The 14607-nt window shown below is 38.8% G+C and overlaps 1 protein-coding gene across 6 annotated transcripts in view; it reads left to right on the top strand.

The window, feature by feature from the left end:
- TLN2 (talin 2) overlaps positions 1-14607 on the top strand; it is a 172316-nt gene that overhangs the window by 106835 nt on the left and 50874 nt on the right. For all 6 annotated transcript variants that reach the window (XM_068695657.1, XM_068695656.1, XM_068695659.1 and 3 more), the window contains 8 exons: positions 683-817; positions 1672-1800; positions 2417-2519; positions 4338-4546; positions 5270-5389; positions 6437-6634; positions 8544-8683; positions 13192-13285. In XM_068695657.1, coding sequence (XP_068551758.1) covers positions 683-817; positions 1672-1800; positions 2417-2519; positions 4338-4546; positions 5270-5389; positions 6437-6634; positions 8544-8683; positions 13192-13285 — 1128 coding nt within the window. The remainder of the gene's footprint in view (positions 1-682; positions 818-1671; positions 1801-2416; positions 2520-4337; positions 4547-5269; positions 5390-6436; positions 6635-8543; positions 8684-13191; positions 13286-14607) is intronic.

Below are 14607 nucleotides of genomic sequence, written 5' to 3'. Positions count from 1 at the left end.
GTGAACTCTTTCATTAGATACTGTTAGCAGGTTCTTTATGGTCATGTACTAGAAGCATCACATACAGTTCTGTCACTATTTTGCTGTATGATTCCCTCTGTAGTCATTAAAATGATCTGCCTCCTCTCTGGCTGTCTGTATGTACCAAAGTGGTGGTGTGAATCAGGAAAGCAGCTTAACTGCATTAGCAGGAAACCAACCCTGTGAAGAGTCATTGCTTGTATTAATTTTTTTAGTGTACATTTTGAAAGAATTTAGTATTTGGAAATGCTGAAAGAAATTACCCATTGATACCATCTGGACCTGATCATACCACCTAGAATAGCAGAAGAAATAGCTTTTAAGCAGTCTGTACAAATACTTTAAGGCCTCTTGGCTTCCATTGTTGCCTACAAAGTGACTAGTATACTAGTAAATAACAAATGTTTTCTGCTGCAGACAACACTGCAATTTGGAATTATGTTCGGGTGTAGCATGTGAATAAAAAGATTGCTGTCTAGGAGGTTCATGGATAAGGAGCAGGCAAGTGCATGAAGTGGTCATTATAGATGTAAAAAGCTCATGGTTGTGTGCATGGGGGAACCAGCAAAAAAATGTGTGAATGGTGGAACCAGCAAAAAATCCTGTCTTATTTGAAGAAAATGAACTCATAAAATTGTGTTCTGGGTTCTTCTTTGGACAGCCTGGAAGTAAGATGGTGGCATCTGCTAAAGCTGCAGTACCCACTGTGACTGATCAAGCAGCAGCAATGCAGCTAAGTCAGTGCGCGAAGAACCTTGCAACCAGCTTAGCTGAGCTCCGAACTGCCTCTCAGAAGGTAGGATAGTAGTTTTAATTAGCTAAAGCAAGATGGCCCCAATGGTTGTCACAGGTTCACTCCTTGCCTCTACTGTCTTCTCCCCCTTCCACCCAAAGGGAATGGTTCATGCTCAGTCAGTGTTTGCTTCAGTGTTGCCTTCATGCATGGTTTGCTCAGTCCCATGTGGCTTCTGTGTTGTAATGGACAGGGGAAGAAAAACTGAGAAGAAAACTGAAAAGCTTGTGGTACTACTGACATACCAGAAACACGGCAGGGAGGTATGCACAGAGTTAGCCTGGAACTGTTCCCTTTAAATATAAGGGGTAGAGGGTGTCTTTGACACACAGACTTCTAAACTTGATGTTTGTTTCTTTGTTTGTTTGTTTAAAAAAAAAAAAAAGTCGTAGTGGAAAGCCTTATCTTGTGAATGCTGAAGCCCCAAAACAGGATTGTAGCAAAAATTACACCTCAAATTACACCTCAGCAATCTGCAAAATTTTCAGCCAAGTTACTGATTATTGTGGGCTGCCAGATTAGAGAGTTCAATGTGACTTGAAATATGTTAGACTATTTGTCAAAGGTGAAGTCCAAACTGCAGGAGTTACTTTCTCAGTACCTGGACTACCTAATGTGAAGATGTGTATACATAAGGTAAGTGCATCTCATTCCTGTGGTGGCTCTTACCAGTGTTATTCTATTCACAAGCTAAGAGTATTTTCCGGCAGCTTGGAAGCCGTGATGTGGAGTGTCCACAGGGGCCACTGAAGTCATGAGACGAATAGATATTTTGGAGGGATTGTATCTGAAGCATTTACTGTTTCTAATAGTGTCTTATAGGTGCTAACAGTGTTACTGATCTGATTTCTGAATAGGCTCATGAAGCGTGTGGCCCAATGGAGATTGATTCTGCTTTGAATACAGTCCAGACACTCAAAAATGAACTGCAAGATGCAAAGATGGCAGCTGTGGATGGACAGCTAAAACCTCTCCCAGGAGAAACTGTAATTAATGAAGGGTGTCCTTCATTTATAAACAAACTTATCTGTTAAAAAATTAAGTGTTTGAGGCAAAATAAATCGTGAGGCTTTGGATAATTATCATTCTGGTGGGATTTTGCACTGATTCTCTTGAAAAGATTCTATGTTCCTGCTACACCAGAGGAATGTTTTTTTTTTTAGCAGAAGTGCTCACAGGACTGTAGGGCCGCCTCCTATATTGAACAAATATTATTTAGTAGTAGTAATGTTTCAGTCTTTCCAAAAAGATAATGTTTTTCATAGAGGACAACGATGAGAACTCAAAAGTTGGTATTCTTAGAAACTGAAATATTTTATTCGGTAAAAACTGCTTTCTCACCACAGTTAAAGGTAGTGATTTCCATTGCTGATTATTAAATGTTGTAATTCTAATTTTGTTGTTCTTACGACCTAATATATAAATTTATTTCAACTTGGGCAGGGAAAACATGCTAATAAGGCTTCAGAGAAACTCTGTGTTCAGTTGCTGAGATAGAAGCTTGTTTTTCGTAGGAGAGGAATTTTCTTAATAGTGTTTAAAAGGCAAGTGTGTTTTAGTAAAGTTTAAGCAGAGAATTCTGTCCTTTGCACCTTTTCACAGCTTGAGAAATGTGCTCAGGATCTGGGAAGTACCTCCAAAGCAGTTGGTTCATCAATGGCCCAGTTGCTAACTTGCGCTGCTCAAGGCAATGAGCACTACACAGGTACCACTTTATTCATAATGTCTGTGAGAATGTCTGTGTAGAACACTACACAGGTGCCATTTTATTCATCATGTCTGCTTCCCAAATGATGTTTGTTAGAAGGCTCTCTTATCACAGAGTGCTGAAGTCAAGTAGTTGTTCACTTCTTTATTTCTATGCTGACAGTGAATTTTGGTAAGTTAGTAGGAATTGCTAATGTAAATAATGTGCTTCATAAAAGAGTAGTGTTCCAATCTGTTGTATGTACATAACCAGATTGAGACATCTGCTGTTTATGAAAGTGTCACAAACTCTTTCTGGACAGAACTAAAATGTAAAGCAATTTAAAGGCCAGTGCCACTGAAATGTTGCTGTGTCCTTTCACAAGTCCTGAAAGGGTCTTTGGATATGTTTTGCAACACAAGATGCAAACATACTTGGGATGATTTGGTAATGTTTAAAACATTGCATCTCTTACTAGATGTTTCACCATTTCCCATGTGTAATGCAGCTATCTTCTCCGGCTCATTAATCACATTTGCATAGTTTGGGGTAAAGCCAACAGGGAATGTTGACATGCAGATTCTGTGATCAGTTCTTTTTATACATTGCCCCAGTTTTTATACCTGTGCTTTTAGGGACTGAAGCACTTTATAAGGAGAAAGCTCCTTGCAGGGGGTTGCTGGGGAAGGTTTACATACAAATGATAAAATGTTCCATTCACTCCTTTATGTAAAAAATGAAAGCTGTTGATGCAAACGCTACAGTAGAATTTTCATTATATTAGTGATAAAATCTGTTACGGCAATTACCACTTCATTAGATATAACTGCATCATGGCTAAGTAACTTACAGTTGCTTTCATTTGAAGCAGATGTAATTGGATTAATAAGGCTTGTGTTTCTATTACATAGTTATGCAGAAGTTAGCACTGGATATCTGGTGAAGGAATACAGGTACTTGCAGCTGATATCTAATAATCTAGTTCTCTTAACATCAAGCTATAAAAGCTGTTCAGTTGGGAAGTTTTGCAATGAGTTCCTTTTCAGAGCTCATGTAGCTATTTTCTATCATGGTATTTTGTTATGCAAGATTTTTTTTTGCTTGAGCAAGTGCTGAGTGTTTGCAGGTATTGTGGCATATTCTGCTGTTCTTAGTGACGGAAAGTCTTTACAGCTTATCTTCACTAATTAATCATTCCCTCTTGTCTGAAGCTGAAATAGTAAGTTTCTTTTCACTATGTATTTAAAAGCAATTTCATGATGTTCTCCCACTTTATTTTTATCTGCTTGTACTCACAGTGGGGTTAAGTTACGTCAAGTTACCTCATCCTTAATGTTTTCTTTTTATTTAATTTTTAATTGCTTGAACTTAAGCTATTTCTCTGTTGATTCTATAAAATCACAAAGCCACGTTTTCAGAAATGACAGATGCTCTGGCTCTGAAATCATATACCCAGTTCTTGCAGATAATCGCTTCCCCCCTTTGAAGTCATGTACACAGTTCTTGGAGACAATCACTTTTTCCTGCAATTTTTTCTTATTTCCAATTTTTAGCTTTCCTTCTTTACCCCTGCTTCACTTATTTAGGCATTGATCTATAGCTGCTCTGGAATGTCTTCTTAGGGGTATAAGATTTACTTTATGGCTTCACTACAGGCATTTCTCTTGGCAAATGATGCTGTGTATTTCAAATGTGGTCATATTTGAAGGTTATCTTTTAAACTGCATTTGAAATGTTGTGTTGCAATGTGATCACAACCTGCAAATTCAGTTGTCATAAAATACAAAAAATTTCTTTAAGAGTGCTAATAAATTCCTTGATGAAATCTGAACATAGGAGTTGCTGCAAGAGAAACTGCTCAGGCTTTGAAGACTTTGGCTCAGGCAGCACGAGGGGTTGCAGCATCAACTACTGACCCTGTAGCAGCGCATGCAATGTTGGATTCAGCAAGGGATGTCATGGAAGGCTCTGCTATGCTTATTCAGGAGGCAAAGCAGGCCCTGGCTGCACCGGGGGATGCAGACAGTCAGCAGAGATTAGCCCAGGTAAGTTGTGGCGATGTGAATTATGGAAAACCCACTAAAATTGCATAGAACACAGCCCTAAACAGGGAAAGAATACAACAGATCAGGCCTCAAGAAATGTCAGAGAGCTACCTATTACTGCCAGTAGCTCTCAAATAGTAACATTATGCTTATGTCAAAGAATGTAGATGGCGCTTAGTGCATTTTAATCATCTTTCAAAGAAATCAACTTATGCAAAGATGAAATTAGATGCTTTTTCCCACAACATATTTAGAGTGGGCTGCTTGATTGCAAGATGAAACACCTGTTAAACTCATTGCCAAAAGAAGGCTTAATACTCATGTCATCTTCAAAAAGTGAGCACACTTTTTTCTACATGAGTAGCACAACTGCTTTTGAAGATTTTAAGGAGTAATAGGTTCTTTAACTGGTTTGAAGAGATCTTTAATTGGCCTGTATTTCAAATAATTTCTTAGGAGGTGAGATATGATTTAAATAAGTATCTGGACTTTATCTGAAATAAGTGGTACACAAAGGATTTTTCTGTTTAGCATACAGTCAACTTCTGGTGCATTTCCATAGCTAGGGTGGTACAACCTTTATTCCAAGCTTCAAATATGGTTTTGTTGGAGTCAGAATTGTAAAAACGGCTTCTAGATTGATGGCTCTAGACTGTTCCTCCTGTTTGTCAGCTAAATGCTTAAGTCTTTCTCAGTTTCTGTGTGTTTATTTCTGTGTCGTAGGTGGCAAAAGCAGTGTCTCACTCGCTGAATAACTGTGTGAATTGTCTACCTGGACAAAAGGATGTCGATGTGGCTTTGAAGAGTATTGGAGAGTCTAGCAAGAAGCTCCTCGTTGATTTGGTGAGATGTTTTTTACCATACAAATAAATTGAGAGAATTGAAGAGCTGATCGGGGTTTTCCACATATCAAATTATGTAGCAAGTGTGCATGAAGTATACTTCAAGTATGTCTTATTTGTTTTGCAGGTTTAAGAGATTAATTACTTGGCTAAAATACTGTTTTTCTAGTTCATGGGAAAGTTGAAATGTATCTAGGGCTTATGAAGGCAGTATTAAAATTGCTGTCCTACATCACCATTAGGGTTTAGTTTTGTTTTTGAGAATGCTAACTGTAACTTCACAAATTGAATATGAAAATGAGAATTATGAATTATAATCCATTTCACACCTAGGTGACCAATTCAGTTGAAGGAGAATGGTCCTTTAAGAAGTTTTAGTGCATCTTCAACCGTTTAGTGTGAAGAGATGAATTGTTATATTTATCTGCATCCATGTTAGGGAAGGGTGGAGGGGGGACAAGAAAACAACTGTGAGCACTGCTAACTTGCTTGAATGTTGCATGACTTGAACAACTCTGTCTCATCTACTGGTGATCCTGCTACCCTGTGAATGAAGGTGGGATTATATTTTAATATTAGTGCAATGCTGCTTGGTTGAACCAGGTCAGGACTAAATTTAGTCATTGAAGAACTGCCGATACTTCTAGGTTGTTCTGGAAGGCTTGATTGTAGAAGTGAACGATGACTTGAAGAATAAATTTCTCCCACTTTCTCCACTGAGTTCATCACTTTGAGTTTCATAGTTGGACTACAAAATAGCTGTTATCTTCTCTGTCCCTAGAAAGGCTTGCTTGATTGTCTGTCCATTGAAAGAAACAACAAGACAAAGCTTGCTGTGTAGATTTCTGATTGATAACTATCCCGTAATTGGACTATTCATCTTTTTAGGACTGATTAACTAGCAGTTCAGATGCAGTACTCCATTTTAGCTTGTATGGGGGGCCTATTGCTGTCTTGAATTTAGTGTTCTTGAATTGTGTTGGACTCTGTCATCACAAAGGGTTGGTGTGACATGGTAGACAATAAAATAGTTATTCATCTCTTACAGCTACCTCCAAGTTCAAAGTCATTTCAAGAAGCTCAGAGCGAACTGAACCAGGCAGCAGCAGATCTGAACCAGTCAGCAGGAGAAGTTGTTCATGCTACACGGGGGCAAAGTGGGGAACTGGCTGCAGCATCTGGAAAATTTAGTGATGATTTTGATGAATTTCTTGATGCAGGGATTGAAATGGCTGGTCAAGCCCAAGTAAGCGTGTGTGCTTTTTTTTTTTACATTGCTAACTGGGACCAAGGTTAATTTGGGAATACAGTATAATATACTAGTGTAAGTGTATCCAAATATAGCAGGGGATGTATGTTATGAAGCAGTCATCTGGACTGAAGTGAGCTTAGCATTTGTGTCTTCGTTTCTGTGGCCAGTCAGAAATGTGATTTCATGCTCCATCTGTCTGGTTTGGGCTGTTAGCTAACTAATATATGAGCTGTATATCTGAAAGTACAAAGGCCTGCTGAACCTCTCACAGGTTATAGCAAGAGTTGCTTCTATTTCAGTAGCATTTGCAAGTCTGTTTGGTGATTTACCATCTATTCTAGGTCTATTCTGACAAACTCAGTAACATTCAAGAGTGTTGTCACATTACCTAGTTAATTCCTAGTAGTCTGGGTGCTCATTTCAAGTTGGAGCTATTTCATTCATTATCTTACTGGGTTTAGGTGTACAGATTTTAGGAAGTGGGTCAATTAAAGATGATTTAACATAGCAAATGCCAGCATAGAAAGAAGGGTCACATACTAGGTGAGCCAGGAGGATGGAGAAAAAAGAATTTTTGGACTGTATTGTCTTAGTAAAAGGAACTTTTAAACCTAACAATTGCTGCCACAAGAAATAGGAAGGAAATCTAAGGAGTACACTAGTCCTTCAAAGTCACTTATGAACTGTCTCTATAAAGCAAATGCTTTGTAGATAATGCAGAACAGAGAGATCAGGCAATAACTGTTGATTATTCTTCATTAAACTTTAATCATTCAGGTTCAGATCCATGAAGTGAAGTAGACACCAAATATCAGCTGATTCTCTGGAATTAAATAGAAATAGGAGTTTGATATCTATCTCTTCAGCCATGGGCTTCATTAACTTGTAAAATATTTTATTTGAATAAAACAATCTGAATAAAACAGTTGAGTGCAGGCAAGGGTAGAAATTATATGAGCTGGTGAAAACAGTTAATTGAAAAGAGAATTCCAGGTGCTGATGACCTTGTGGACTGCGAAGATTTGCTTCTCCTGCTGTCATAGTGAATTAAAACCATCTTAGGTAATACTGGCTCATATTTCAATAGAGAATGCCTTCTGTCTGTGTCTAGTTATTTGGCCTAAACAGAAGCCATACCAGATACTTTGGATGCTTTATGAACGGGCAGAAGAGGGTAGGGAGGAGAGCAGAATGTAAATACAGATTAAAAGCTATTCACATCATCTAAGTAATATACAACCTCTAAATTTAAAACCCTAAACAGACTATTAGAAGGAACAAATTAACTTCTACCAATGACTGAAAGAAGAATACTGTTCTAGCTATTTGCAGTGCTTCCCTGTAATTGTGCACACATGAAGGTTATCCTTTTCAAGCAATGGTTTAAAGTTAGTGAAGAATAGTAAGCATTCTGACTTGGATGTTCTGAAGTAAGATTATAAAAAATTATTTTCTTGAGGCAGAGGACTTTCTGGAGATATCTTTGTGGGAGTAATCCCAGTTAAATGCAAGAGAGCTTGTGGGTTATGCAGGATGATAGAATACAGACAGTACACACTGATGGAGTAATGAGGATCAGTTGTGCCAGGCAGAGACGTATGAGAATCTTGACAATGAAAGCATTGTTCAACAAGTAGTAAAGTTTCTCCCTTGCTTGTTTATGAATACTGTCATTGTTAGAAATAAAGCTATGTGTTATATGGGTTTCTTGTTCTGTTATGTGAATGGAGCTAGAGGCACCTGTCTGGGTGAACAGAGGCTTTGGTCCATGTCCTCCTTTGGACTGAATTCCCTTGCATGCCAGTGGTTTCAGGTGGATAGCAGACTGGGTTTCCAGATGCTGTTTTAGCACACACTTTATTGCAAACTAGGTGCTTAATGTTATGTGGGTATGGTCTTTCAGACTAAAGAAGACCAGATTCAAGTAATAGGTAACCTCAAGAGCATCTCTATGGCTTCAAGCAAACTGTTACTGGCTGCCAAGTCTCTGTCTGTTGATCCTGGAGCTCCTAATGCCAAAAATCTGTTAGCAGCAGCAGCAAGGTAAGAATGTATTGCTTATTTTGTTTTACTTAATGTGTTTGCTTTCCTCAGCACTACTTAAAATGTGCTTAGGTATTCTTACAGATGTAGTTAACTGAGTGGTTGGAAACTACAGTTCTGTTTAAATTAATGTAGGTCCAAGGCAAATTGCTTATTTCAGGGTAGCCCTTTATCTGACATAACTCGTTACCCTTGGTTGAAATATGAACTACTAGTTGGCCTGTTTTTTGAAAGGGACTAGTGTGCTCTACCTGCTTCTCTTTCCATCTATTTTCTGACAAGTTGTTAGGTAATAGTAAGTCTTAATCCTTAACAAAGACAAGAAATTGAATAATGTTCTTATATAGGCTGTTTGTAATAATCATGTTGTGGCTACCTATCAACAAAAGCGTGTACGATCAAGAAAACTTTAAAGGGTTACCTGATAGGGTATGATTATTTGATGGAAGATACTCTCTTACTTTAAGGATTTTTAACCACACCCTGAATTTCAGTGTTTGGACTCTGTTTCTCAGCCTCAATGCCATGTTTATTTGAAAAATACACACCTTTCGGTGTTTGGATAATCACCTTTTGTTCATTTTCCCAAACCCTTTTCAAGTTTTTTTTTTTTTGTTGTTTTGTTTTTCTCAACTGAACTTATTTATGTCTTTAAATTGAATGTTCAACTATCAGACTGGAAGGGGACTGCTGAAGGACAGCTAGGCACTCAGACCTAGAAATGTCAATATTATCACGTGAAAATCTGAAATAAAGTTCAGATGTCACTCTCAATACTGTCTTCCAAAATGTTTACTCCCACAAAGATTAGCCTGGAGAGCAATTGAGTAATTTAAGACTTACTTCTTTGAGGATAACACAGTTGATGTTTGTCCTGGACCCTGGAATCATCACTCCTTTAATGTCAAATAACTTAATTTAAAAAAGTAAAATCCAGTCTTAATAAAGGACTACTTAAAGAAGTAAGGTATGCTACTTTTTGTTATGTTCTTTACAAAAATACTCTGACATCTACCTTGTCTCCTCAGAAATATGTAGACTTGTAGAGAAGTTGTAGATAATCAAACGTATACTGAATACAAATGAAGGAGTCACATGTGTTTGTGTTACTGCCACAGCACCAGACTGCTATGGATTTCTGCTTTAGACTTGGAACGTTGCTGTTTTCCTTAGAGTGTAGAGCAAGTTAATATCTCCAGTGAAAGCCAGTTGGTTGGTTGTTTCTTCCAGGCTGGTATTCTCTCTGTAGAAACATTTAATAAAAAGGAAGACACAAGCAGCATATAAAGTATAGAGTCATCAAAAATGGTCTGTTTTGCCATGGTGTTTGTGTGAAGGCATGTCTGCATGACTAAGACTGTGCGTAGACGTTAGATAGCAACAAAAAGTAAATATTTCATCAATTCTAGGTTTGTGTTTGAGACACAAAGGACCATCATATTTCCCTTCTTTAATCAACCCTGTGGCTTTGCAAATGCAGTTGTTCTGACAAGCTTGCCAGGGCTCAGTTTGCTTTGCTGCTATGATGTGGTCAGGTCAAATATTTCTACTTTATCTTCTCTGAGGAAATGAGGAAAAAAAGGCACAACTTCATTGCTTCTCACTGGCTTACCTTCTCATTTTTTCTCTCATCTTTTATGGTTCTATGATTCATCTTGTATTTTCCTTCTGTGGTGTGTAGTATTAATGTTAGTGAGACCACACTGCATTCTCTACAAAGCAAACTATGAGTCTGCTATCAAGTTTTTTCTTTAATCTTTGATATTCTCCAAGTCAGCTCATCTCCCTTAGGTTACAATCAACAGAGAAGGGAATATTTGTATATGAAGTTTCTCTGTGAGTTAACAGAACCATTCTTCTTTGTCATCTGCTTATATGTCTGAATGCAAAGAAGTTTTTCCGATTCGTAGAAATCATTGTGACATTCAAGAGGTTTTAAGAAAGAATCCATTTTATTGATGGTATATTGGTCAAGCCTGGAAAAATGACTCCACAAGGACACCAAAGCCTACCAAAAAGGGTAGGTTTCTCAATTAAACAAATAGATATAGAGCAGTTCCAGCTGGAAGGGACCAGCAAGTATCATTGAGTTTAACTTTCAGACTATTTTGGGGGTGACTGAAAGTTAACACATATCATTAAGAACTCTATCCAAATGCCTCTTAAGCATGGTCTATCAACCACCCCTTTAGGAAGCTTGTTCCAGTGTCTATTCTCTTGGTAAATAAGTTCTTCCTACTGTGTGGTTTGAGCCTCCACTGATGCAGCTTTGAGCGATTCCCGTGCATCCTGTTATTAGTTACTAGGGAGAAAGGATGAGCACTTCGCTCTCTACTTCCCCTCCTTGGGAAGCTGTAGAGAACAAGTTTACCCTTCAACCTTCTTTGTTTCAATTCTTGTTGCCCTGAAATATAATATGTCAGTTTTATTTTTAAAGTAGGTTCTCTTTCCTTTGTAACAATATGATAGCATCTGTCTAGATAATCATGCTATTGATGTTGTAAGTCATTTTTATCCAGTGTCAGTATTCTGAAGAGAAAACTACCCATATGCCATGTAGTTTTTTCAAGGCCAGAGGAAAGCATGTTCACCATGCAGTCTTCCTTCACCCTTTTTCTAATTTGCCATGAGCTACAATGTGAACTTGCATTCCCCTGTGTCACAACATAAGTCAAGGTTTTGCAAGTTGCCTAGCATGCCTAGCTATAGAAAATGATTTTTTGACTAGTAAAAATGAAAGGCGGACTTGTTCCCCCTTCTGCAAAGCCTCTTCTAGAAGCTGCTTCCCTGACTAATTAGCCACTAATCTAGTGTGTTGCTAGGGATAATGAATATTGCAGTGGAAGCACAAATAGTGACTAGATCATATGTCAGACACAGGCTGTGTTCAACAGCACAAGTGCTGTGAACTCTCGGAGAAACTCAGTGCAATGAATACCTTGATCTCTGCTGACTCTAACTTAAGTGAGATATGTTAACTCAAAATATCAATGATCAGCTAAAGAAAAAAGATAACTGACTGTATATAGCAGGACCACGTGTGTGTGTGTAATACAGTATGTCAGGATGGATGACTGCTAGCAAAAGGTGTAGTACTCCTCTACAGGTAAACATTTTAGACATAATGGCCACTTGTTTCTGTGTATTTTAAGATGTCTGGGGTGCTAGTTCAGAAATTCTTCAGCTAATATCAAACCAGGAAAAGATATTGGTAATGTCATAAATGCCTTTAAGCAACTGAGTTATGTCATTGTGCTAGTGTAGTGGGTTGACTTCAGCTGGCTGCCTCATGCCCAGACAGCTGCTCTCACACCCCTCCTCAACAGAAGAAAATAACATGAAAAAGCTCATGGGTTGACATGAGAAGACTGATTACAATCACAGTTTAAAAAAAAAAAAAGTGAGAAAAATGTATAGCTAATTAAAGTATAGATGGTGAGAAACTAAGACCAATTTAAACCATCTTCCCCTCAGCCCTACTCCATTTTTTTTCTAGACTCAATTTCACTCAATTACTGACTACTCTGCCTCCTCCTCTGCCCTGAGCAGTACAGGGGATTGAGGAATGGGGGTGTTGCAGTTGGTCTATGACAGCTCCTCTGCTGCTTCTTCCTCCTCACATTTTCCCCTGCTACAGTGTGGGTTCTTGGAATGGGCTGCAGTCCTTCACAGACTGCTCTAGCATGGATTCTTTCTGCAAACTACAGTCCTTCAGAATAAGCCTGCCCCAGCATGGGTTCTCCAGGAAGCACAGTTTGTATCAGGACCAGCTGCTCCAGAGTGTGTCCTTCACAGACTGGTTGTGACAGGATAAACCAGCTCCATTGTGGGACCTCCACAGGCTGTAGTTTCCTTCCGGGAATGTCCACTTGCTGCAGTGTCGGATATCTGCTCTGGCACGGTCTCTCCCACGGGCTGCAGAGGAACCTCTGCTCCAGCACCTTCCCATCCTTCTTCTGGCACCGGTGTTTGCAGGGTTGTTGCACCTTTCCCTCCCAGTCTTCACTGCCATGTGGTGAGGAGTCCATGTGCCCTTTCTGCACGGTGCATTCCCAGAGGCACCTCTCGCTTGTTTGCTGGGTTCAGCTGTGTCCTGTGGTAGGTCCATTGTGGAGTCAGCTGGAACCAGCTGCACCCAGCACAGGGCAGCCCCTGGCCTTGAACTCGGAGACCACCCCTGCAGCCTTCCCTGCCAATACCTTGCCATGCACACCTAATGCACGTGTCACTGTGAAATAAAGCTGTTGCCTGTGGACTAACTTCTTAATTGTTTGCAGTTGTCTCTGATGTTGATCACTATTAAATGCTTTATTTTTTTTCTGATTCTAGGAAGCTTATTAAGGAAAGGCCAATTACTTCACAGCAGAGTTATTCCCCAAACAGTGGAAAGAAAAATAATAGAACATCAAAGCTTGAAAACTTGATAGTATGCACTTAGTGAAACAGAAGCATTAACAAAATGAGTAGTTCAAGTTAAAAATATACCTTGTTTCTTCTACTTTTCCTAGAGCTGTGACTGAAAGTATAAACCAGCTCATCACACTGTGCACCCAGCAAGCTCCCGGGCAGAAGGAATGTGACAATGCACTCAGAGAACTGGAGGTATTACTGCAATCCAGAAAGCTCTTTTGAAGAGCACTGGGCCCAAAATGTTTGATTTTCCTTTTCCTTTGATTAGCTGCTGTCACTGTCTTCTCACTTAGATATATGACAGGGGTTTTACTTGCATACCAGGTAAGCACAGAACCTCTCTGGACATCTCATAGTTTTGGCCAGAGTGAAATTTGCCCTACTGTCCCATTCTCTTCCTTTCTCCCCATAAAGTACAGTTCAGTCATTATTATTCATAATTGCTGTGAATTACAAAGGAGTCTAAGTGGGCTGGACATTCCCAGTGCCAGCAGGGTACTGAAGGGAGTAGTAATTCCTTGATTTTCTGTTCTTAGAAGGTTGTTATTTATGGTGTTACTTAAACACTTAGTGTGTTTCAGTCAGGACTTTGTTAGGATGCTCTGTAGTCTTTCCTGGAGATTCTGGATGACTGTGTTTTGGGAGGACCTTCCTGTATGGCCTCCAGAGAGACAGCTAAACTTTCACAGAATTTCAGCTGAAAGGGTTATAGAATACACAAAGATGTTATAACAATAGCAAATACATGTTAACTGTTAGTATGAAGTTGTGCTGGCTTGCGTTCTGCTGTTGTTTCATTATATTCTAAGGACTTCTGTCTCCATAGTAGTATAAACATTTCAGGAACGTGGCTTATTTTACAAGGGTGTTATTTAAGGATCAAGCGTAACAATGAGGAATTGCTGCAGTTGCTGTGAGAACTGGGAAAGAGATGGGAAGCCACTGGAAATTGTTCTAAATACAGCCTTTCCCTCACATCGCATTGTTCTCACAGTTTCTTAATTGCTGTAAGGATGTAAAAGATTTAAAAAAAAAAAAAAAAAAAAAAAAGCTTTTACAAATATTGTAGGTATGCCTTTATATTAGGAGTTTATTTTTGTAACAAGTCTAATAGTTTACATTCATGCCCAGACTCCCAGACTTCCTTCAGGTGCAAGGTAAAGGTCAGATAAAGATACTAGTATCTTTCAGTACTTACCTAGTTTTTTTTCAGAAAGTTCAAGTCTTTCCTGCCTGATGCTTAGTGAGGTGGTTCTTCCAAACTTGGAAAAAGGCACCTTACAAATATTTTAAGCATCAGATAATTATTGTCTACAGTATTTTGCAGCTTGTTAAAAGTTTCTTCATCTAAATGCATTAAATTGTCTAAATGAATATCTGATGAACTTCTTCATTTCCAGGAATCAGTTTCACTCAAAAAATTAAATCCCATTTGTGCTTGTAGTTTTTTAGCAGAGGGAGGTGTATTGGTGGGCTCTGTTGACGGTAGGAGGAAGCAAGCAGATGGATACTAG

The sequence above is a fragment of the Anas acuta genome, chromosome 12 (assembly GCF_963932015.1).
Source record: "Anas acuta chromosome 12, bAnaAcu1.1, whole genome shotgun sequence".
In the NCBI taxonomy this organism is placed as follows: domain Eukaryota; kingdom Metazoa; phylum Chordata; class Aves; order Anseriformes; family Anatidae; genus Anas; species Anas acuta.
The sequence above is the reverse complement of the archived record's forward strand: the minus strand, read 5'-3'. Positions and strand labels throughout refer to the sequence as shown.